The sequence below is a fragment of the Manis javanica genome, chromosome 3, assembly GCF_040802235.1.
Source record: "Manis javanica isolate MJ-LG chromosome 3, MJ_LKY, whole genome shotgun sequence".
NCBI lineage: Eukaryota > Metazoa > Chordata > Mammalia > Pholidota > Manidae > Manis > Manis javanica.
In genome coordinates this window covers 59,715,644-59,740,985 of record NC_133158.1, presented here as the reverse complement: position 1 = coordinate 59,740,985, position 25,342 = coordinate 59,715,644, and the positions used below count along the sequence as shown (strand labels likewise).

At 41.6% G+C, this 25,342-nt stretch overlaps 2 protein-coding genes across 15 annotated transcripts in view; both read right to left on the bottom strand.

Moving 5' to 3' along the window:
• The window catches only part of HCLS1 (hematopoietic cell-specific Lyn substrate 1), a 34,042-nt gene extending 26,294 nt beyond the window's left edge, over window positions 1-7,748 (bottom strand). The window contains exons 1-4 of one of the 2 annotated variants that reach the window (XM_017676546.3): window positions 7,311-7,748; window positions 6,086-6,243; window positions 4,783-4,866; window positions 3,728-3,801 (exon numbers count right to left, since the gene is read on the bottom strand). In XM_017676546.3, coding sequence (XP_017532035.1) covers window positions 3,728-3,801; window positions 4,783-4,866 — 158 coding nt within the window. In that variant the 5' untranslated portion in view covers window positions 6,086-6,243; window positions 7,311-7,748. The remainder of the gene's footprint in view (window positions 1-3,727; window positions 3,802-4,782; window positions 4,867-6,085; window positions 6,244-7,310) is intronic. The other variant, XM_017676537.3, reaches the window with a different exon arrangement.
• Window positions 7,749-9,276: 1,528 nt separating this feature from the next.
• The window catches only part of GOLGB1 (golgin B1), a 103,494-nt gene continuing 87,428 nt past the window's right edge, over window positions 9,277-25,342 (bottom strand). For 10 of the 13 annotated variants that reach the window (XM_017676562.3, XM_017676572.3, XM_017676592.3 and 7 more), the window contains 7 exons: window positions 25,175-25,337; window positions 24,841-24,975; window positions 13,924-14,067; window positions 13,051-13,148; window positions 12,477-12,611; window positions 10,959-11,064; window positions 9,277-10,678 (listed from right to left, as the gene is read on the bottom strand). In XM_017676562.3, coding sequence (XP_017532051.3) covers window positions 10,544-10,678; window positions 10,959-11,064; window positions 12,477-12,611; window positions 13,051-13,148; window positions 13,924-14,067; window positions 24,841-24,975; window positions 25,175-25,337 — 916 coding nt within the window. In that variant the 3' untranslated portion in view covers window positions 9,277-10,543. Of the gene's footprint in view, window positions 10,679-10,901; window positions 11,065-12,476; window positions 12,612-13,050; window positions 13,149-13,923; window positions 14,068-24,840; window positions 24,976-25,174; window positions 25,338-25,342 lie in introns of those variants that run through there. The other 3 variants (XM_017676608.3, XR_005059909.2, XR_005059910.2) reach the window with 3 other exon arrangements.

The window sequence follows — 25,342 nt, the reverse complement described above, 5'->3', positions numbered from 1 at the left end:
CTCAGTCTCTTAAATATGATAATCAGTGTTAATAGATTTTCTGAACAGTAGGAAATAACGCAAATGCTGAAGGTAAAAAGTTCCTGTTCACTCTAACAACACAAAAATTATTCCTGATTTTGTTTATTGCCTTTTAGTCTGTCTTCTCTTGTGGCTTTTATATAATCACATGCCATTTTATATTCTGCTTTAAGCTTTAATGTTTTCATAACATTTTTGATATTTATCATTGCTCTTAATCATAATTTTTAAAGCTACAAAATATTCCATAACTTTTTTGTTCATTTATTATTTGGGACAGGTTTCAAGAAATTAAATTATTATTTCAACTTCAAAATATATACAGCTCTTACTTATATATTATAATAAATCTCCCAAAAGAAAAAAACTTCGTAATATTGAGGTAGGCAAAAATTTCTTAGACACATAGAGTACTAACTATAAAAAAGTTTGGTAAATTAGACTTCATCAGAATTCATATCTTTGGATCTTCCAAAGATACCAGTAATACAAATGAAAAGGTAAGTTACACTACGGAAGAAAATATTTATAAAACACATACCTCACAAAAGATTTGCATCCAGAACATATAAAGGACTCCTAAAACTCAATAAAAATGTAAACAATCCATTTTAAAAGAAGGAAAAAGATTTGAACAGACATTTGAAAATGAAGATATATGGAGATACATGAATGGCACATGAAAGATGCTCAATAAAATCAGTCATTGGGAAAATACAAATTAAAATCATCACATATCCACAAGAGTGGCTATATGAAAAATACTGACAGTACCAAGTGTAGATAAATATGTGGAGAAACTGAAACTCATTACCTATTGGTAGAAATGAGAAATAGTAAATTCCTTTCAGAAAACGGTTTGGCAGTTTCTTTAAAAGTTAAACATACTTATTATATGACTCAACAATTCTACTCCTAGATATTTCTCAAGAGAAATAAAAATGCATGTCACTGAAAAGATTTGGACCCAAATGTTCATGACAGCTTTGTTTGTAATAACTCCAAATTGTCAATAACCCAAATGTCCATCAATAGGGTACTGGATAAACCAAACAATGGTATATCCATACAATGGGATGTAACTAGACAATAAAATGGTTAGATCTCCAAAGCATGCCGAGTGAAAGAAGAAAGACACAAAAGAGTACATTCTATATTATTCCATTTACATGAAATTCTAGCACAATTAATCTACAGTGATAAGAAGCTGGGGTTCCCTGGGATATACTGACTGTAAAGAGGCCCGTGAGCATGAGAGGGCAAGAACGGTGAGCAGACGGAGGAAAGGGCAACAGCCCTCGAAAAACAGGCAGTTTTGGAAACACTAGGCTTGGAGCTGCCTGACCCAGGTATAATACATGAAGGATGGAAAGGACCTTCTGATCCTTTCAGATTACTATACCACTCCCCACACTAAATTTATTTTAGACAGACTTACAAAAGAAAGATTGTGGTGATGGGGGAGGTAGGGAGATCAGTGAGAACCACAATCACTTCCTTCCTGTCCTGCTCTGAGTCATCTTAGCTCTGCAGCTACTGTTCTTCTCTTCAACTTCCCCTTCCTTTCCACGGACCTTAACGATTCCCATCTGACCCTAAAGACCGGCTTAGCCCACACTAGCCAGGGAGAATCCCAGCATATTAGAGACTTACTAACAGAAGTTCCTCTACAGGTCTTTTTGCTTCTGATGAGAAAACTGAGAATCAGAGAGGAAAGTGACAAGTCCAAGGTCACCCGGCTAGTTACTAGCAAAGATGAGGGTCTTACACTAGCCTGGGTAAATGGGCAGGGAGCGGGGTTTCATGTAATGTCTCCATCATTTCTTCTATGATAAATAGATCCAGTTAGGTTAACAAGGAAACATCCAAGGTCACCACATTTTACAACTCCAGGGGTCACCAGTCAGAGTAACATATACCCTGAATTATATAACTCAACAGTATGGGTAAAGAGCACTTTAGAAGAAGCAAGACTGTCATCTGTTTACACGTTTATGATAGGTTTGGGGTAAGAAAATCTGATTAAACTAATTTATATTAATGGGAAAGAGAAATTACATTACTGAACTGCTAAGAGGTACTAAGTACTGCCCTAGGACATTGATACATGTTAGCCCATTGAATTCTAGCCATGTACCTGCAGGAGACAGTTATTATATCCCCTTTGACAATAAATAAGCTGAGATTCAGAGAGGTTTTATGTCTAAATTCACATCACAAGAGTGGCAGAGCTGTGAATTGAATCTAAATCTATCTGATATCCAAACTCACACTCTTTCCCTAAGAGCATGGCAGGAATTTGTCTTCCTTCAAATGTTCTACTCTTACTATGCACGAGACAGGCAACGAGAGGGCAAAGGTACCAGGAGAGTTTCTATCTTCATCTTAACAGTTCTCAGGTCACTAGGGCTGAGTGACCTTTACTCAGAGAAGGAAAAAGGTCCTACTTGTTTTGGATCTATGACCCTACAAAGGAGCATCAAGAAATTTTGTGCATGATCCTGTTCCATTTTTTTCCTCTCTCCAACTGCTTCCAGAACTGCTTAGTTTGTTTAAAAATAATATTTATTACAATTTCTTAACTTAAACTATTTATATCAGATTAAACAATGACACATAATATTGAATATTATTGTATGAACACATGCCTGGTTTTCATAGTGTGTTATTTGTGTGATGTGGTCATCCACCAGCATTTTTTGATTATAGGGGGAGAAAAGTTGAAACTGTTGTGAGAGTATGTGGGAAAAAGTTAAAATGGAGCTTAAAATTATTAATTTTTCCAATTTGTATGTAGTTATTGATTTTTGCTTTTTTTATTTTTGCCCTCTTTTTACTGTTTATTGTGCCTACCTTGCTGGTAACATCTGACATTCTGATACTATACAAAGCAGATTACCCTGGTTATATGATCCTGAATAATTCATGGAAGAGAAGAATGAGTGTCTCAGTATGAACATGCAATACATTCACAGAAACCCTTAGACATGTATGCAAGTTCCTTCTCACTTATGGTATCAAGAGTTTTTTTATTTGTTTTGCTTTTCTTTTTTCCTGGTTAAATACTGAGCTATAATCTTTCAGACCCCTGAACACCATTACTAACACAGTTTTAATCAACAGACTTTTCAAGTGTCACTTTTTTTTATATTACCATTCATAGCTTCCAACTTCTGTTGAGTAGCCAAATACAAATGTTTATTTTAAAAGTTGTTCAGGCCAGGTGTGGGACCTGATATTGCCCTCCATTTACAATATTTATTCTGAGTTCTTTACCTTGACATTTTATTGAATCCTCTTTGGTCCATCTTACATTCTAGATACACATTTATATTTATGTAGATGAATAGATAGATAATAGATGGATGGATAAATGGGGATAGAGAGATACAACCTCAGCATTTGAGCCATTTCCTCTCTGAATCCTTTATTATAGAACTTGGGGAAATAGCACAGTTGTTAGAAATAAAAGAGAGATAATGGGTGTGGGGCCAAGGAGAGACATGAAAGAGAAACGCACCATGATGCACAGAGGGGCACACAAGGACAAATTCAAGAAATACAAAAATAAAGACACATAGACATGGACTACCTTCTCTTTCCTTCCTCCTTCCCCTCCCCCTTGAGTCTCCAAGCTTACCTGGGCTCTTCCAACACCCCTTTCCTACCCTCCCCCCTACTTGATATGTTCTGTAGGGACACCTACTTGATATGTTCTGTGTGTCCAGAGCCCTCGATGGTCTTAGCTCCCCACCGTTGCTCCTTCTCAGAGATGTCATTCTGCAAAAGACAGCACTCAGCAGTAAGTGATGGCAAGAGGTGTGGACACTGAGAGAGGCCCTACAGTTGACACACATGCCCCCATGTCCCTGGCATCTGCTGCCTCCTTCAGTCAGGGTCTTAAGACTCCTCTGTTTATCCCACACTGATGCCCATATTAAAATTAAACTGGGGATCAAAAGCTGTGAACAGCAAACAATCAACAAAATGAAAAGGCAACCTATGGAATAGGAGAAAATATTTGCAAATAAAAATATACATACAATTAAAGATTAATATCCAGAATACATAGGGAACTCCTATGACTCTATAGCACAAAACTAAATAAAAAATGGGCAAGAGAACTGAACAGATATTTCTCCAAAAAAGATATACCAATGACCAACAGGTATGTTAAAAAGTGCTCGACATCACTAATCACCAGGGAAATGCAAATTGAAATCACAAGGTTATATTACCTCACACTAGGTTAGAATGGCTATTTAAAAAAAAAAAAAGGTAAATGTTGGCAAGAATGTAGATAAAAGGGAGCCCTTGTGCACTGTTGGTGGGAATGTAAATTGGTAAAAAATAAAATAAAACAAACTAGGGGGCTCTGAAACCCCCTTCATACTCTGAATCCCTCAGGCTTTTTTCCCCTTTAGGTTTTCTACAACTTCTGAATGCCCACGAATCACACTTCTAGCCCAAGTCCTGGCTCATAGGCCAAAGGAGACCCACGTTAACCTGCTCTTCCCCTTCAGCATGTCTGGTCATAGACTGTCAATCACAGAAGTTCAAAGTCTTCCGCACCCATCTCCTTCCTCGATGCCGGCAATCGTGCATGCCCCACTTATGACAGCCAGCTGTCTTCCCAGTCCGTTCCACCATGAGGGCTATCTCAATCCCAGGCTGTCCTTTTCTGAACTTCCTCAAAGGTTAGAGTGGCCTGGATACCTCTCCCACCTCTCACTGTCCAAGCAAAGCTATTTCCAAACTCACCACAAAGTCAGGATCTGTGTCCCAGTCATCAGCCTGGGTCTCCACGGAAACAGATACATCATGCCCTACCACAGATTTCCACATCTGAGGGTAACAGAAGATAGGAATAATGAGGGGGGAAATATGAAGAGGAGGAAAAACAAGAATGCCGAAGTCAATGTATAGCAGCCCAATGTTTCTTGCAATTTTTTTCTTGGAAGAAAATAGAAGGTGAGGTAAAGCAGATGGGAGTTTAAGGAAAACACTTCTGCTCAGAGAAGGGGGAATGGGGATTTAGTTAAGACAAACTAGCATGGCCTGGGAACACCTGAGCCTGGAGAGAAGTCCTTATGGGCTTGGGTAATGTTACATAACCTGGGTGTCAAAATTGCTGGGATCATTTGTGTCAAGAAGCCAGCAAGGCAGTACCTTGAAGCAGTAATCAAACCCTAGAATTATAGCACCATTTCACTCAGGTTTCTACATATGACAGCTTCTGTTAAGATGAACATCTACACTTCTTTCTACAATCTGTGTAACTCTATTGAGAATTTTTCTGGACCCCAGTGTAAGTCCTGTCCACCCACAATCTAAGACCAGCCAGCCACTGACAGGTACATGAGATCAGTAAGGCAGTCAGCTGAAATCCCTGCACTGAATACCATGTGGGGAAGCATTATTTGCTGGGAATAAGTAATTTATTCTTCAAATTTAAAAAAATTACCTCAATTATATTTCTAAAGTAGGTAACTGGTTCAAAAAATAGCATGCAATAAATCCCTTATTTTGAACATTTAGAGTTATTAGATTTGTATTAACTTAATACATGATAAGGAAAAATTCAGGGAACACTAGTTTGAAGGAGTGCCAAACGGTCATTCTACTGAGGCATGCCCAGGGTTTACATCAGCCCTGCCTATCAGGCATGAGGAGGAGCTGCACAGTTGCTTTGCATCTGTAGGTCCTGGGTCTTAGTGTGAAGAGCAAACAATGGACGGTGCTCATCAGCTCTGCTGGCCACTGAGAATTCTTGACCCTCATACCACTTGCTAGCTGGCAACTCCCCTGCCCATCCTCCCCTGCTCAGACTTCTCACCCCCCTGGAGTCTTTCCCCATGCTCCGCACTCTCTTCAAGGAGACCCTCTTACCACTCCTAGGACTCTGCAGTGTCTCCACCCAGGCCCTCAGACTCTCTGATTTTCCTTTCCACTTAAAAACATCCTTCTCCATCCTCTTTGAGAAACCTCTTGGTAACCAGCCCAAGGGAAATTTGGGGGTAGATTGGTTAAAGAGATGCAAAGAGGACACTGGAGAAGTACTGACTGAATCAGCTGAACTGTGGGATGAGTCACTGCTGAGATCAGCTCTGCCTTCCCGTGAGGCAACAGTTACGGATGGTGCGGGGTGGTGGCGGCAGGCAGACAAGACCTATGGTCCCAGCTCCTGGGCTGCTCTGCAACAGAAGGACTTCCCAATGAAAACTGGAAAAGAGAAGTTTCTGAAATATTTTGCATTCTGAAATATAATGCAAACATTGCAATGAGGGAGCAATGATGATCCTGTCGTCTTTCCTGCTGTTCCTCCAAGGTCTCAGTCTGACTCTCCTGTAAACCTCACATCCTTGTGCATTTTTTTGAAACAAAGGGATATTTCTGACACAGAGACAATTCAGTCCCTTGAGCTCCTGAACAGAAATAGGAAGTGAGAGGTGCTATCTAGAGGTGGGGGACCAGAGAGTAAGTTGGTGAGGCATGGTACCCAGGACGGCAGGCACAACCAAGGGCCTAATCAGGGGGCTGCCTTACACATCAGTAAAGTACATGGACTTGGGGTCAGATCGCCCCATCTCTGTTACTAAGCCTCCTGTGGGAACTGAGAAAGTATGTAGTTATTTGCCAAGAACCGGGCTAGGCAATTTACAAATATTAACTTGAATATTTGGTAAATCATTGAACATCTCTGATACTCAGTCTTCCCCAATGGAAAATAAATGAAGAGGTTAACTTAACGAATCCACTAAGTCCCCTCTATTTCTGACAGGCCGGGATTCTGTAAGCCTACAATCACAGAAACCAGCCCCAGTCAAACCATCATGCGCTCATTTGGCCTCCACTGGCACTCGGTTCTCAGCACTGGTGTACATTAGCAGCTACTTCCTGATCTGTTACAACATCTTCTGTGTGGGTTTCATCTCTGCTAGATCTTATGCTCTCCAAGGGTAGAGACTTTGTCTTCATCTCCTGTGGTTCTCCTCCCAGCTCAGTATCTGGGAGCAACAGGCCTTAGAGAGGGCTTGTAGATGGTCCACAGAAACCAGGAGTCCTGGACGGTTGCTGAATCTCATTCCCTGGGCTCCAGCCCCCATTTCTGTTTCCACCCTCAGATGCTCATTACCCACTACCACTCATACCCAGGCCTTCCGGCCATAAAAGGTTAAAAGCTCACTAGCAGTGACTTCATCTCACGGAGGACTGAGGGCCGGGTAACTTCCTCTTATTTCACCTCTTTCCCTGTGCTTCCCACCTTTCCCACTGCTCCAAGTACCCACCTCCAAGAGTGCGTCTGTTCTAAGCTCCCAGCTCTTCCCGTCGACACCGGCTCCCTCTCTGGGCTGCCACTTCAGAGCAAGAAGTCTTGAGCTACTGCTTCAGTTCCGTATTCAGGTTTTCTGTCATTTCCTGACACCCTGTCCTCACAGCTACTTCCTGAAGTTTGAGTCAGTTCCTTCTGCTTAGGCATGTAGAAAAAAGATTAAATGCTTCTGTGCTAGTCTTTTGTAAGGCTTTGAGAGTCATGGGAATGCTGCTCTTATTTGGTCAGGCAAGCAAAATATTCAACCAGAAAACACATCAAAGAATGCTGTAGAACAGCATTTGTGTCCTAAATAAGTAGGCAGTTGCATCTGATACAGTAAAGGGATTCAGAGAATTTGGCATGGGCTAGAGTAATCAATAAAGGCTTGAAAGGAAAATTTTTTGTGTGGATTTTGAAGGGTAGATTTAAAAAGAAACTCCCTTCTTCATTATCCACAGCATTTGAAACTGGGATTTATATATACTAGATATTCAAATAAACATTGATCAACTGAATGGAAAGAAGTTACAGGGGAAAGGCCAGGCATGGACGAAGAAAGGTGCAGAGTGTTTAGGGGACAGTGAAGAGGCTGGGCTAACCAGCATGAAGATTCGTTTCGTCAGTAGGAAGAAGTCAGAGCAAACTAGGTGGCACCAGAGCAAGGCAGCTCGTGTGTTCTCTATTCTTCTTCAGATTTGCTGTCCTTCCCTACCCTCTTAAAGCCAGACTTGCTCAGGTGACTTGTTTTAGCCAGTGAAATATGCAAAATGAAACACATCCCTTTGGGGTGCAGACTGTGTGGCCAGGGCGAGCTTTGCCATGCTCTCGCTCACTGCCCACCAAGGCCACCTGTAGTCCTTGAGTGGCTCCTCTGATGCCTGGGTCACTGAGTGCAAGGGTCCCCAACTGAGAACAACACGAGTAGAATGCCAGCCATTGTGATACTTGAGTCTTTGACTAAAAAATAATCCTTTTGTTTAGCTGAGAATTTGAGGCCATTTGTTATGGTATCTGACCTAGGCTCTCCTAATCTTGATTGAGCTGGAGTTCTGACCTGATTTGCTCAGTTGTTGAGGTCCCCAATGGATTCAAGCTGAGACTGGATGACATTGGTCCAAGATGTAGAGGGCATTTCTGCATTAGAAATAGTAAGGCTTCATTCAGTCCCTTCCAAATCTAAGGATTCTATGCCTGGGGGGATCTCCCCTACTTCATGACCTATTTATTATGGTAGCATTGAAGTTGTTTTAAGAAAGGGCAAATTTTTAGGAAAGGAAAATAACTTTTTATATCATTTGGAATTTAATTGTTAAAAATAGGAATGATCAGACCAGATATTTTGACACACCCAGGAATTTTAGAGAAACCATATAATTCAGAGATGACACTAAGAAACTCAGTCTTTCCTCGGCAAATGTCCCAAATTCATTCCTAATGAGAGGCTGTGAGAGGTAGCACACAGAGAGCATGGACTTTGAAACCAAGACGACTTGGTTAGATTCACATATTATACTTTGACAGAGTTAAGCTTTTCCCAAGCAACAACTTAGTATAAAAACATAAGAATGCTCATCCTCTTATACCCTATTAGACTTCCCTTCCCCACTCCCACCCAAAGGGATGCTAGGGACCTTCTGTTTACACTCTGCAGCAGGTAAGAGTTTTCCCAGCCTCGGGCATGAACCTGCGTAAATCTCATGCCCTAAGGTCCAGCTTGTTTCAGTATTAGGCTGAAACTTCCGCTCTCCACTTCATCACCTTGGGGTTTGGCTATTACTGATGTTGGCCAGTGAGAAGGAAGCCTGAATATGTAGAGCTTATTACCCTTGAATCCACCCATCCCAACTTCCCCTATTTACCCTCCTCCCTGCAACAAGCAAACACATGTATGTAAGCACCAGTGTTTACATACATTCATCCATATGCAAACATTACCACAATTTTCATTCTGAAAATAATTTTATTAATTTACAGTTGTTCAGGGAAGTTTCTGGATTGCTGTGACCAAGATTTGGTCACCACAGGACAAAGGATTAGAGCAGTTCAGTCAGTCCACCTGTTCTCTCTCCTCTGGGGGTGGTGAGAGCACAGGAACTGCATCATGCGCACACTGAGAACATATAACCAGAGTGCCGGTCGGGGGGGTGGGGAGGGGGGGCGGGGAGCAGGCACAGACGGAGGTCAACTCTGGCTATTTTTCTCAGGCTTAGATTTAGATATTCTGCCTTGTCTATATCTTCCTCCATTTTTCTCAGCTCTGTTACCACAGAGGGCAGATAATTATGGGGCTGAGAAACTGGAGTGACTGTCATCAATAGCTGAGTAGCTCGATGCATCAAGAAGCTAGGAGTGAGCATTAGACCAGTCCCATCTCCCCGGCTGGAAGTCAGGGCCTCCCCTAGCACTGGCTCCTGGTGTACTGTCTGTTGTAGAGTCCACATTCAAGGCATATCCAGATAATGTAGGAATGACAAGAATCTGAATCCACTATCCATAGTCAGTTCTTTCTTTCAAGTGAACGGAAAGGCATGGGCCACTCAAAGCCCTAGTGTACATGTGATCGAGGGCACAGCAATGGCATCCTATCCTCACAGTCCAGGCCCACAAACCTCACTCTAATTACATCTGAGCAGCCAAGGAAGGAGATGCTGTCCTCCTGTGACCCAAAAGCTAAAACCCCTTGGGAGTCTTCAGCTCCCACCCTATTCTGTGAGACCTGATCGGCTATCCTGTGAGAGACTGTTCCCCAGGACTTAGTTCCTGGCAGTTCCACCTTCCTTCTGATGCAAGAAAAAAATATAAATAAGGCAAAGAAAGTATCAATCAAAATGATACTGGACTTCAGATTATTCAGCTTATTGGAACGATTCTCCTGGCTGAAAGACATTCCACAGCATCTTTCACAGCCCACAGAAGATCAGGGCCCTGCCAAACCTGAATAAATACTGGGCTCAACCATGAGCCATGGTGCCTACTCAGATGATGCAGAAGTGTTCAGGCCCTGCACAGCAAAAGGACAAAGACGTGCTGGTCCCTGCAGCTCTACCCTGTGCTCATGCCCATCTCTGTTTTTGCAGGCACTTTCTGTGGAGTTGGAGAGAGGACCTGTCAGGGGGTAGGCTGTCCCACTGGAATTGATGGTTTTGATGTTAGAGGTGAGGGTGATTCCTAGTTCTGAGGGAAGTGGTCCAAAGGTGAGAACTAAGTTTACAGATGGCCTGTGAAACACAGAAAGAGGAGGACGTGAACCATGAGGAAGTAGACGAGTGCGAGAAGGGGCACACGAGTCCGCGAATGACAGAGTGAGCGCGCAACCCGCTTCCAGCCAGCACCGCTCCGGGTCTGAAAGGAGAAACTCAAAGTCAGAGAGTGTCACCCTATAGGAATATGTCCCTTTCCCCTCCAACCACTGCAAAAAAGAGGTCTCCTGAGAAAAAGCTCCTATGGGGTCAACAACTTGGCAAATTCTACTTCTTTCAACCCTCCATCCCTTTAGGATCTTAGACCTCTCAGCCTCTCAGGGCCCAGACTTCCACTTTCCTTCTCCTCAACCCCTTGTCCTCACCACAGCCAGGCCTGCCTGATGGCAGAGTGCCCACTCTTATCCTGTGTCCCTGCATACCCTTCGACAGCTGCTGCTAGTGAGATCTATTAACAGTGCCTGCTCCTGGGTGCCACAGGAGCCAATGAGAGGAGACCGGGAGGAGTCCCATTCACTGTGCTCCAACCTGTATTGAGAAAAAAAAAAAAAAAAGGGCAAGGCATTGGTTCATTGGTTCACAGGGTGAGAGGCTGATCAGGTGAATTTCTCCTAGTCACCTGGTCACGTGATGTAGCACAAGCAACTTGCAGCGGTGGTCCTTTCACAGACCCTGCTCCCACGCAAGCAGTGTATGGACAGGTAGGTTTCTTTCAGCAGCAATAAAAGGTGGTTCCTAGTAACTACCAGGAATTGACTGCCTACAAGATATCAGATGCTTCATATACACTGAATTCTCAGGTTTGAGGTTGGTGTTATTATCTTCAATGTAAGGCTCAAAGAGTTATGTAAAATTACTTGCCTGTGGTGGTAGGGCCAGTAACAGGTAGAGCCAGAATTCAAAATCCAGGTTTGTCCCTAAAACTCATCTTTTTTTCCACTACACATCTGATTCAGAGAAACTCACTAAATTTTTTTTTCCATTTATTAAAAGCTAAAAAGCAAAAGTAACCAAGGAAAACTTGTAGGGTTCTTAGAATTACACCATTTTAGTTCTTAAAATACTGGCAGCCTCTACTGCTTTCTGCTTCATGTTTTTGCTGAGTTGTTTATTTAACACAGGAACTTCTCCAGTTACTGAAGAAGCTGCCTTTATTCACTTAATGGTTTCTCAACCAAAACAAAAACTATATCCAAGGGGCTGCAAGTAACATAGTACATCTGATGAACCGTTTGCCTCTAGGGATGCACTGTTTCATTGTGGTGGGGAGGATGAAACTCTATTCCTGATGGTCCCTCCATATAAAGGGATATCCACTCGGGTTCCTGGCTTCCCTCTGCAGGTTACACACAGTTCTCCAGGAGAGAAGGAAGACTTTAACCTGATCTGTGAGTCTGAAAAGAAAAACTGAACATGCACAGCCTAGCTCCATCCTGCCTGTTTTCCTGAGACCCAGGCTTGACTGCACAGCACTCCTGTGTCTGTTCCTCCGTATGATAAACTTTTCAGGGACAGCATGGTCTGGTACTGTGTAAGTCTGTCTTTCAACTTGTGTAGGCTAGACTGAGGAAGGATGAGATGTTTATACATATTGGTGAGCCAGACAGTATTGGCTGCTTTTAAATTGCAAGCCCTTTGAGTTCCATATGCACTATAGAGTGCACGTGGAGTTCTAACATGATAACAGCAGTACGGGGCCCAGGTGGGCAGCACTTGATTAGCCACCTCATGTTTCCACTCTGCAACAGGGCCAAACAGGATGCTATGGAGGGGCTGAACGTGGAGTAGCGAGGCTTATCTTGACCCCAAACTCACTGTAGCACCCATCTCCTTGTGAGAATTAGATCCTAATATTCCCAAATCTGGCCACTGAAATTTATACAAGTATGATCAGAAGGGAGCAGAAGTGAATAGAGGCTGTATCTCCCTCAGCCCTTTACCGCCTGATCTGCTCCTCGGCCGCGGAGAGGGCAGTCTCAGCAGCCACTCTTTGGTCTCGCTCTTCCTCCAGCCGCTTCCTCAATTCATTCACCTCCTGTTTAGTGTTGCACAGCTGCTGCTGGGCTTCAGAAAAGCTTCCGAATAAAAGGAAAACAAATAGCATCACTAGATGCAGAACACAGGTGCTAATCCAAGGGATTCAAAGTCTTTATAAGGTTATAAAGCAGGTAAATTTATAGAAGCTTATATAAAGCTAAAGAGTATTTTAAAGTATAGCTGTAGAGAGATTAAATAAAGCTGCAGAAAATCCCTTAAGATATTTAAGGGATTGACTGAATATCTTTCATTTGAATGCCACAGGATTAGTGGTATGTGTGGTATTACTGTTTCTGCTTTACAAACTCTTCCCATGCAACTTTTTATAATTATTCCTATTTCATCCTCACATCAATTCTGTGATGCCAATGAGATAAAAAGATGTTAAATCCATGCAGTGGACTCCAGTGCAACCTAGATGATGGCCTCATTTCTGTACCCTCAGTGCATGCTCCGGGGTCACGACCTGCTCCCCACCTTAGCTGTGACTCCCTCAGTTCTCCAGGATCACTCTTCCTGAGCATTCTACTCTTTTCCTGGGGAGCTCCTGGAGCAACATCTATATTTGCTGGCCCCTAGAAAAAGAATGAGTTTAGAATTCAGTGATGAAAGCACTTAAGAAACTAGACTTGGGCAAAATGAAAACTCAATGTTGCAAAGAATGAGAAATCTTAGCGAGGAGTACCTCCCCTTAGCATTCTCTTCAAGTACCAAATTAGAGGTGAGGATCTGTTCTAAAAGATTAATCTCCTACATAAATTCTTAATTACATTTTCTCCCAGTCTTATTCTTGAATCTTTCCTCTTGGGAATTTAGAGGCTTGCTGCCCAAGTCTGCCTTCCTCTAGATTATGGAGGCTCATGGAGGTTCTGATCCTTCCCCCATTCAACAACTCCTCTCAGTCCCCTCCTCCTCCTTCCACGTCCCATCACCTCCACACTAATGCTCAGTCTCCCAGCTTCAACAGCGCATTCCCCTCACGGCCGGCAACAGCACAGCCTATTTTGTTTCTCAGGTCCAAATCTTTCCATGGCTTTCTTATTTCTTGAAGCAAAATAAAAACTTTCTTGGCTTTGGAGTTCCAAAAGCCTCAGTCATGACTGGTTCTCACTCACTTTTCCATTTCTCTCCCACCACCTCATTCATCTTTTTCCTTCTAGTCCCTTCACCCTTTAATTTTTTCCAGACCCTGATCCCATTTCCACTAACACTCTCCTCTTCTCCTTCTTCCATCACACCTAGTTCATCTTCAGCTTGAGCACATTAGCCGCTTTAGTGCTGCTCTTTATGCTCTCACTTGCCCTCAATTTCATAACACTTTTCCCAGCCTCTCACCTTCCTTCTACTCACCGCTTGCAGCTCTTGAACCTGCTTCTCCAAGACTGCACAGTGATTAAAAAGGTCACTGTAGTGTTGCTGGTTCTCACGAAGACTCTGACTGGTATCAGAGAGCTGAACTGAAAGGGTATTTTTCTCTTCTAAAAGCTGGGAGAACTGAAATGGAGGCAAGGATTAGCACCATCCCAAAGGCCTGTATCACTGCCAGCAGCGCTTAGGTGGACTGTTTCTTTATGTAAGACCCTTGTTTCAGTAATAGTAACAATAGCACGGTGTGTTTCTTCAGTGAGAGAACTTGGAATTTTTCAACTGGGAAAGGAAAACAATTCTGGGGGACTAGAAGGAAGCTTTATTTATGGTGCCTCGAATATTGACTCAAAAGCCAGGAAGCAGAAACCCACAATTTAATAGGAGAGGCTACCCAGATACCTAAGAGGAGAAAGGCAAAAGCTTGGGTCCAAGTCAATATTACTAACAAATGACTATAAACTTCAGAATTCATTATGGCTGGATGGGTGGAAGGAGAGCTGGCACCTGAAAACTCACACAGTAATGTTATTGGACAGATTCTTCAATGCCATAGAGAATTATAAGTACCAAGAAAGCAGAATGAGAAATTATAATATGTGGTAGGAGGGAAAAACAGAAGAAATCCTAATATATCTGTGTACATGTAAGAAACTATGGTGGGAGCACAGACCCTCCCAGGTGGGAACATTACAGGCACTGAAAACAGGCCTCTCCTCTTCTACATGAGCAACAGGTACTTTTACTCAGTCTTCCCTTGTCTATGTCCAGTGTCAGGAGTGCTAAGTACCTGACAAAGCAGCCCCAACCATTTTTTACCATGTCAGAAGCAGAAAGTATTTTTTATGCTGAATGAAAAATTTGCCCACTTTGTTTCTACCCAATGATTTGAATTCAGTCCCCTGCAACTATAATTTTAATTCCACTCTTACACACGGTTGAGTTTCAAGTTTTAGGTATGATTAACATCCAGACACATTAACAACTACAGGATGTCTCTGAAGTATCTACATTAGGACTATGTACATTAAATGAAGGGAAACTGGTGTACCTGGCCGCACATTCAATCTTTTCCTGATATTCTTGAAGTATTTTGGGTTAATATTTATGTAAAAAGTTGAATCAATGTTCAGAGAAGATGAACTGTTTTCTAGAGATACTCTAACTGGGAAGGACATTTGATGCATACAGAAAAGTAGAATAAGAAATCTATGTGGTACAACAAAAAAATCTGTACAGCCAGAATGAAAACAAAACAAACACCCTTACCTCTGAAGAGCAATTGCAAGTTTCAAAGCACTTTCAAAAGTATTTTCTTATTTGAGGGAGGTAAAGGTAGGATTTCTGATGACAGCAAGAGGTGAGCAGGGACTTCCCCAATGTCAAGGGGCGAAAGGGCAGACCAGGACTCAAAAGTATCCACTACCTGATGATGTCCCATCAGGAAGTTCATCAAGGGAAGTTAGGTAGATTATGGGTTTTTCTGGGGGGAGGGGTAGAAGTACCAAGTAAAGGGAAAGGATATAAATGCTAGAGAAGCCATACTAATTTGCAGGCAGAGGTAGCTGGGTACAATGACAATCACTGGGTTTGAGATAGAGAGTAACATGATCCTTTAAAACACAGAAGGAAGTTAATCTTCCTGGCCATGGTAAACAGCCCAAACCATACTGAAAAAAAAAAAAAAAACCACAACAACAAAATACAAAAGGAACCCCAGTAATGAAAAACCCAATACTTTTTCCTTGGCAGATATAGAAGAAAAAGGATAGCTCTGTATCCACTGGAAGGAAAAATCCCCTTAACTGGAGAAGTAATTGCTTATAAGCCATGTGCATATAAACCACCTTTTACAAGGTTTGTGCGGACACACAGATCCTTGTATAGTTTAGGGGTGGCAAACCTATGGTCCAGGGCCTACTGCCATTTTTTGTAAATACGATTCAGTTGGAAGACAGACACTCCATTTGTTTACGTATTGTCTATGGCTGCTTTGGCGCTACAACTGCAGAGCTGCGTAGCTGCAACAGAGAGGCCTACAAACCTAAAATATTTACTTTTGGGCTTTTAAGGAAAAGTCTACTGACCTTGTCCTAGCTCATGAGTTACTGCATCTCACCGTCTGTATAGTTGTAAAACAGAATAGGAGGGAATAATCTAGACTATATTATACCAATAATGTTTTTAAGTTTGCATTACATAAAACATCCAGTGATGCTGGTAGACACATATATAAAATCTGAGCATCCACAGAAAGAATTAGGGCAGTGGCTTGGAGAGGAGTCACCTTGTGCTGTCAGCCTATCTACTACAATCCCATTTTAGGGCCCAAGAAGCAATTCCCCTAGTCCTTGGGACCTATTCTGAGAGATGCTCTAAGCTCACTGGATTACATGGGCGGCCAGTGTATATCCTCAATATCTAGCATATGGCCAGGCTCATAGAAGACAAGTAATAGCTCTTTGCTCAAGAACTGAAGGAATGAATGGCACTAGGGGTAGAAATGCCTGCTTACTGCCAACTTCTAAAGGAAGAGGTCTCTCTCTCACCTACAATGACAGTGACCTAAAGCAGTGTTTCTCATACTTTAAGCGGTATGTGAAGAACATCTCAATAAAGTTCTTAAAAGAAAACATAACTTTATGACCAGAACCAGTACACAAATATATGTAACTGAAACTGTTTCTCAAAACAAGATAAACAATTTGTTTATATTACATAATATATACATATTTCCAATCTATTTTGTTTTGTAAAAAACACTATTTTTACTATTTGTAATAGCCCAAACTAGAACAACCCAAAAGTCCCCTAACAGAATAGAGAAATTACGGTATATTCCAACAATGCAATACTATATAGCATGAGAAAGGGAAAATCACATTATATACAATATGGATGAATCTCATGAACTAAAAGAGGAACACAAAAGATACGATTCCATTTATACATAGTACTTATGGGAGTGTTAGTGACTAGAAGATGACACAGGCACTTCCAGGCTTCTGGTATGTTCTGATTCTTCATCTGGGTATTATATACAGGTGTCTTCACTTTGTGAAATATATCATGTCATGCTGTATTTATGATCCGTGTACTTTTCTATATGTTTTACTTCAATAAAACATTTACATTAAAAACTTTTAGGTGCAATCCACTAAAATGATTTCATTATCTAACAGTTCTGAATTGTATCCTTGAAAAAATACAAATGCTCAGAGTGATTCACAGATCAATGTTCAGGAGAACAAACATAACAAGGTTGAGATGGGATCTAGTTTACAGAAAGAAGAGGTGTTACAGAGCTGTGAAGGGCAGAACTCTCTGGAAACAACTGACTGGCTAGAAGAGGAACTGGGTAGGAGCTGCTCTGGAACCCTCACTGAAAACTCCAAACAATTCCCCCAACAAAGGGTCTGCAAATTTACCAATTTATTTGGATAAAAAAACCTATTTTATTTTTTTTTGAAATTTTGAAAATGTGCCTGTTTTTTTTTTAATTTTATTATCCCTAATCTACAATTACATGAAGAACATTGTTTACTAGGCTCCCCCCTTCGCTGCCAAGTTCCCCCACACACACCCCATTACAGTCACTGTCCATCAGTGTAGTGAGATGCTGTAGAATCACTACTTGTCTTCACTGTGTTGCACAACCCTCCCCAGGCCTCCACCATATTATACATACCAATTGTAATGCCCCCTTTCTTCCCCCGCCCTTATCCCTCCCTTACCACCCATCCTCCCCAGTCCCTTTCCTTTTGGTAACCGTTAGACCATTCTTGGGTTCTGTGATTCTGCTGCTGTTTTGTTCCTTCAGTTTTTCTTTGTTCTTATACTCCACAGATGAATGAAATCATTTGATACTTGTCTTCCTCCGCCTGGCTTATTTCACTGAGCATAATACCCTCTAGCTCCACTCATGTTGTTGCAAATGGTAGGATTTGTTTTCTTCTTATGGCTGAATAATATTCCATTATGTATATGTACCACATCTTCTTTATCCACTCATCTACTGATGGACACTTAGGTTGCTTCCACTTCTTGGCCACTGTAAACACCGCTGCGACAAACATAGGGATGCATCTGTCTTTTTCAAACTGGGCTGCTGCATTCTTAGGGTAAATTCCTAGAAGTGGAATTCCTGGGTCAAATGGTGTATTTATTTTGAGCTTTTTGAGGAACCTCCATACTGCTTTCCACAATGGTTGAACTAATTTACATTCCCAACAGCAGTGTAGGAGGGTTCCCCTTTCTCCACAACCTCACCAACATTTGTTGTTGTTTGTCTTTTGGATGGTGGCAATTCTTATTGGTGTGAGGTGATATCCCATTGTGGTTTTAATTTGCATTTCTCTGATGACTAGCAATGTGGAGCATTTCATGTGTCTGTTGGCCATCTGAATTTCTTCTTTGGAGAACTGTCTGTTCAGCCCCTCTCCCCATTTTTTAATTGGATTATTTGCTTTTTGTTTGTTGAGGTGCATGAACTCTTTATATATTTTGGATGTTACCCGTTTATCGGATCTGTCATTTATGAATATATTCTCCTTTACTATAGGGTACCTTTTTGTTCTATTGATGGTGTCCTTTGCTGTACAGAAGCTTTTCAGCTTGATATAGTCCCACTTGTTCATTTTTGCTTTTGTTTCCCTGCCCGGGGAAATATGTTCATGAAGAAGACACTCATGTTTATGTCCAAGAGATTTTTGCCTAATTTTTTCTAGGAGTTTTGTGGTTTCATGACTTACATTCAGGTCTTTGATCCATTTCAAATTTACTTTTGTGTATGGGGTTAGACAGTGATTCAGTTTTATTCTCTTACATGTAGCTGCCCACTTTTGCCAGCACCATCTGTTGAAGAGACTGTCATTTTCCCATTGTATGTCCATGGCTCCTTTATCGTATATTAATTGACCATATACGTTTGGGTTAATTTCTGGAGTCTCTATTTTGTTCCACTGGTCCGTGGCTCTGTTATTGTGCCAGTAGCAAATTGTCTTGATTACTATGGGTTTGTAGTAGAGCTTGAAGTTGAGGAGCAAGATCCCCCCCACTTTATTCTTCCTTCTTAGGACTGCTTTGGCTATTCAGGGTCTTTGGGGTTTCCATATGAATTTTTGAACCATTTCTTCCAGTTCGTTGAAGAATGTTGTTGGTAATTTGATAGGGATTGCATCAAATCTGTATATTGCTTTGGACAGGATGGCCATTTTGATGATATTAATTCTTCCTAGCCAAGAGCATGGGATGAGTTTCCATTTGCTGGTGTCCTCTTTAATTTCTCTCAAGAGTGTCATAGTTTTCAGGGTACAGGTCTTTCACTTCCTTGGTTAGGTTTATTCCTAGGTATTTTATTCTTTTTGATGCAATTGTGAATGGAATTATTTTCCTGATTTCTCTTTCTATTAGTTCATTGTTAGTGTATAGGAAAGCCACAGATTTCTGTGTGTTAATTTTGTATTCTGCAACTTTGCTGAATTCTGATATTAGCTCTAGTAGTTTTGGAGTGGAGTCTTTAGGGTTTTTTATGCACAATATCATGTCATCTGAAAATAGTGACAGTTTAACTTCTTCTTTACCAATTTGGATTGGTTGTATTTCTTCGTTTTGTGTAATTGCTGTGGCCAGGACCTCCAGTACTATGTTGAATAACAGTTGGGAGAGTGGGCATCCCTGTCTTGTTCCCGATCTCAGAGGAAAAGCTTTCAGCTTCTTACCATTCAGTATGATCTTGGCTGTGGGCTTATCATATATGGCCTTTATTATGTTGAGGTACTTGCCCTGTATATCCATTTTGCTGAGAGTTTATCATGAATGGATGTTGAATTTTGTTGAATGCTTTTTCAGCATCTATGGAGATGATCATGTGGTTTTTGTCTTTCTTTTTGTTTATGTAGTGGATGATGTTGATGGATTTTCAAATGTTGTACCATCCTTGCATCCCTGTGATGAATCCCACTTGGTCATGGTGTATGATCCTTTTGATGTATTTTTGAATTCGGTTTGCTAATATTTTGTTGAGTATTTTTGCATCTACGTTCATCAGGGATATTGGTCTCTAATTTTCTTTTTTGGTGGGGTATTTGCCTGGTTTTAGTATTAGGGTAATGTCTTCATAGAATGAGTTTGGGAGTATTCCCTCCTCTTCTATGTTTTGGAAAACTTTAAGGACAATGGGTATTATGTCTTTTCTGTATGTCTGATAAAATTCTGAGGTAAATCCATCTGGCCTGGGAGTTTCGTTCTTGGGTAGTTTTTTGATTACTGATTCAATTTCTTTGCTGGTAATTGGTTTGTTTAGATTTTGTGTTTCTTCCTTGGTCAGTCTTGGAAGGTTGTATTTTTCTAAGAAGTTGTCCATTTCTTCTAGGTTTCCCAGCTTGTTAGCATATAGATTGTCATAGTAGTCTCTAATTATTGTTTGTATTCCTATGGGGTCCGTCATGATTTTTCCTTTCTCATTTCTGGTTCTGTTGATGTGTGTTGATTCTCTTTTTCTCTTAGTAAGTCTGGCTAGAGGCTTATCTGTTTTGTTTATTTTCTCAAAGAACCAGCTCTTGGTTTCATTGATTTTTTCTATTGCTTTATTCTTCTCAATTTTGTTTATTTCTTCTCTGATCTTTATTATGTCCCTCCTTCTGCTGACTTTAGGACTCATTTGTTCTTCTTTTTCCAGGTTCAATAATTGTGATGTTAGATTATTCAGTTGGGATTGTTCTTCCTTCTTTAAATATGCCTGGATTGCTATATACTTTCCTCTTAAGACTGCATTTGCTGTGTCCCACAGAAGTTGGGGTTTTGTGTTGTTGTTGTTGTCGTTTGTTTCCATATATTGCTTGATCTCTATTTTAATTTGGTCATTGAACCATTAATTATTTAGGAGCATGTTGTTAAGCCTCCATGTGTCTGTGGGCCTTTTTGCTTTCTTTGTAAAATTTATTTCTAGTTTTATACCTTTGTGGTCTGAAAAGTTGGTTGGTAGAATTTCAATCTTCTTGAATTTACTGAGGCTCTTTTTGTGGTCTAGTATGTGGTCTATTCTGGAGAATGTTCCATGTGCACTTGAGAAGAATGTGTATCCTGTTGCTTTTGGATGTAGAGTTCTATAGATATCTATTAGGTCCATCTGTTCTAGTATGTTGTTCGGTGCCTCTGTGTCCTTACTTATTTTCTGTCTGGTGGATCTATCCTTTGGAGTGAGTGGTGTGTTGAAGACTCCTAAAATGAATGCATTGCATTCTATTTCCTGCTTTAGTTCTGTTAGTATTTGTTTCACATATGCTGGTGCTCCTGTGTTGGGTGCATATATATTTAGAATGGTTATATCCTCTTGTTGGACTAAGCCCTTTATCGTTATGTAATGTCCTTCTTTATCTCTTGTTACTTTCTTTGTTTTGAAGTCTATTTTGTCTGATACTAGTACTGCAACACCTACTTCTTTCTCCCTGTTGTTTGCATGGAATATCTTTTTCTATCCCTTGACTTTTAGTCTGTGCATGTGTTTGGGTTTGAGGTGGATCTCTTGTAAGCAGCATATAGATGGGTCCTGCTTTTTTATCAGTTCTTTTACTCTGTGTCTTTTGATTGGTGCATTCGGTCCATTTATATTTAGGGTGATTATTGAAAGATATGTACTTATTGCCATTGCAGGCTTTAGATTCGTGGTTACCAAAGGTTCAAGGTTAGCTTCTTTAGTGTCTTACTGCCTAACTTAACTCGCTTATTGAGCTATTATAGACACTGTCTAGTGAGTCTTTATTTCTCTCCCTTCTTATTCCTCTTCCTCTATTCTTTATATGTTGGGTGTTTTATTCTGTGCTCTTTTGTGTTTCCTTTAACTGCTTTTGTTGGTAGCTGATTTAATGTTTTTGCCTTTAGTTGGTATTTGGCTGGTCTGCTTTCTTTGCTGTTATTTTATTTTTTCTGGTGACAGCTGTTTAGCCTTAGGAGTGCTCCCATCTAGAGCAGTCCCTCTAAAATACCCTGTAGAGGTGGTTTGTGAGAGGCAAATTCCCTCAACTTTAGCTTGTCTGGGAATTGTTTAATCCCTCCTTCATATGTAAACGATAATCGTGCTGGATACAGTATCCTTGGTTTCAAGGCCCTTCTGTTTTACTGCATTAAATATATCATGCCATTCTCTTCTGGCCTGTAAGGTTTCTGTTGATAAGTCTGATGATAGCCTGATGGGTTTTCCTTTGTAGGTGACCTTTTTCCTCTCTAGGTGCCTTTAAAACTCTGTCCTTGTCCTTGATCTTTGCCATTTTAATTATTATGTGTCTTGGTGTTGTCCTCCTTGGGTCCCTTCTGTTGGGAGTTCTGTGTACTTCCATAGTCTGAACGATTATTTCCTCCCCCAGTTTGGGGAAGTTTTCAGCAATTATTTCTTCAAATACACTTTCTATCCCTTTTTCTCTCTCTTCTTCTGTTACCTCTATAATGCAGATATTGTTCCTTTTGGATTGGTCACACAGTTCTCTTAATATTGTTTCATTCCTTGAGATCCTTTTATCTGTCTCTGCGCCAGCTTCTATGCATTCCTGTTCTCTGGTTTCTATTCCATCAATGGCCTCTTGTATCTTATCCATTCTGCTTATAAATCCTTCCAGAGATTGTTTCATTTCTGTAGTCTCCTTCCGTACTTTATGCCTTAGCTCTTGCATATTTTTCTGCAGCTCCATCAGCATGGTTATGACCTTCATTTTATATTCTTTTTCAGTGAGCTTGGTTACAGCTATCTCCCCAGATTCCTTCTCAGGGGAGGATGTCTGGGTTAGTTTGGTCTGTATCAAATTCTTCTGCCTTTTCATGGTGATAGACGTAGTTGTGGGGAGCTGGCATGTGTGTTGGCTCGGAGAACTTCCCTTCTTGCTGGTTTGTGGCCTTCCTCTCCTGGGAGAATGGCAACTCCTAGCGGCTTGTGCTGGGAAGCTGCGCACAGATGTCTCTGATTCTTGCCCAGCTGCTGTGGTGTTAAGCTCTGCATTTGCTGTGGGCATGGCCTGCCTCAGGCTGCTGCTCTACTGTGGAGGAGCAGCATCGGAGGGGGAACAGGTGGGAGGCTGTTTATCGCTGTGAGGGGCCTCTGTGCCACCCTACTGCCCAGGGGGTTAGGGTGCCCGGAGTTCCCCGGGATTCCCAGCTGCTGGGCTAAGTGTCTCAGGATGTCTCCGTCCAGCTGTGGGGTCCCTGTCCCTTTAAGTCTTTCAAAAAGCACTCGTTTTTCTTTGTCCCAGGGCGGTGGCTGTGGGGACCCACTCACAGGTTTTACTGTCCCATTTCCCTAGTATCCAGCACTCCATGCACTGTGTGTCTGCACTCCAGTGCGGATGGCTAGGGCTGGCTATTTAGCAGTCCTGGGTTCCCTCTCCCTCCCCACTCCGATTCCTCTCCTCCTGCCAGGAGCTGGGATGAGGGGCGCTTGGGTTCCGCCGGGCCGGGGCTTGTATCTTACCCCCTTCATGAGGCGCTGGGTTCTCGCAGGTGTAGATGTAGCCTGGCTATTGGCCTGTATCTTCTGGTCTCTCTTTTAGGGATAGTTGAATTTTCTGTATTTTCAAAAATATATATGGTTTTGGGAGATTTCCACAGCTCTACTCACGCTGCCATCTTGACTCCACCCTAAACAAACCTATTTTCTAAAATGCAAATTCCTCTGCCAAAGTTAAAGGTATTATGTTAGTTTCTGATACTACATTTTAGTTAGTTGAATTTGAAATTTAATAAGTACCTTGTACATAAGTCAGGCACTGCACTTTTCCATCTACATTACTGTATTTATTTCAGACTGACCTCCTCCTAATACCTTAGGCAAACTGCTTACCTAATACTTTTGGGCCTTACTTCCTCATTGGTGATACAGCCTCCTGATCTTTACCATTTTTGGATCACAGATCCCTTGATGAACTGATGAGTTCTTGTGATGAGAAACTTACATGCATGCACACACAATTTTGCGAGTAATTTTTCGACATTCACAGCTCTCCTCAAAGCCAATCTTTGGACTCCAGAGTCTAAATGACTTCTTAAATCCCTTTTAGTTTGGACATAAACTACCTTATCTGGGTGCCTCTGAAGAAGGCAGAACTACGGAGGTGCCATTAATGAATACTCTGAATAGTCAGAAAGCAACAGGAGTATGATACTTGGGAGGTGGAGGAGGGGAGGCAGGTGAAGGAGGAAGAGAAGGCAGAGAATGGATGAGGAGAGAAAACACAGATGTGAGAAGGCACCCAAGGACAATGTTCTTTAATCCTGCCTTGGCCTGTACCCTAGGGACCAGATGGCCAAGTGGCTCTTCCTCATAGCAATAGGTCCCATCAACTCTGGCATGTTTCCCTAGAGTTTCTAGAGTGGAAAAGTTCAGGTTTGGGAAAATGCAAGCGGGCTTCTTTAGTTCCAGAGTATCAGACACGTGAGTAAGCCTACAAATGCACTGGAATGAAAAACACACTTCCTACCTTCATCCCTGCTATTTAATCCCATCTGAAAGGCCTCCTCCCTCCTTCCTGAGACTCTCCCCTATCGCACATTGGTGGGAAGTAAAGAGGAATTTGTTGGAGGATGTATGGTGAGTTGTCTCAATAATACTAACAAGTGATAAACAGATGGGGGGATGATGCTGGGGAAGAAGACTGACTTCCTGAAGGAGTTGGCTGCTTTATTCTTACTGAATGTATTTTTCCAAATCATTCCCAAGGACTCTCCAAGGGTGAAGAAAAATAAATGGTCCTGTGTCCAGTGCTTTGGGGTGAGCAACCCGGCTCTGATTGAGGTGAAACTCCCACCCCCCTAAGACAGGCTCCAGCTAGAGCCTAGGCTTATGCAGCTGCTACTTACCTTCTTCCTTCTACTTGTGGGAACAAGAAATTGAATTTCACTCTAGCAGGAAACACTTACCTTGCTGTTCAGTTGCTGAATTCTTAATTCCTTCTGGTGAATTTCCTTTAAGCTGTCATTGAGCTGAGTCCTAAGTTCTGTCTCATAAACTAGGTTTTGTGATCCATCTAGAGAAACTGCTGACTCTGGAGAAGCCTGCCAAGATACAAACACTGGTGAAATTCTCTCCTAACATTGTCCATGCTTAATTCCTTGCCTCCAGAAACCCTGCCCACTCGCTGGAAGTCATAAGGTGGTTTGCCTAATACTGGCAGATGGGCACTTAGCTGAAAGGAAGTGGATGCTTCCTGGATAGTGTTACCTCTGAATAGCAACCAGCTTTGAAATTCCTCACCTGTTTTTGGTATTGCACTTTGAATGTATCGGTCTGGGAAGAAGACCTCAATTCCCTCATAAGACTCTGCAGGTGACGCAGCTGCTGATCCTTATCTGAGATAGCCATAAGGTACTGCTCCTTCATTCTCCTCTCATGGCTTTCCCAGGAACTCTTCTCCATCCTGGA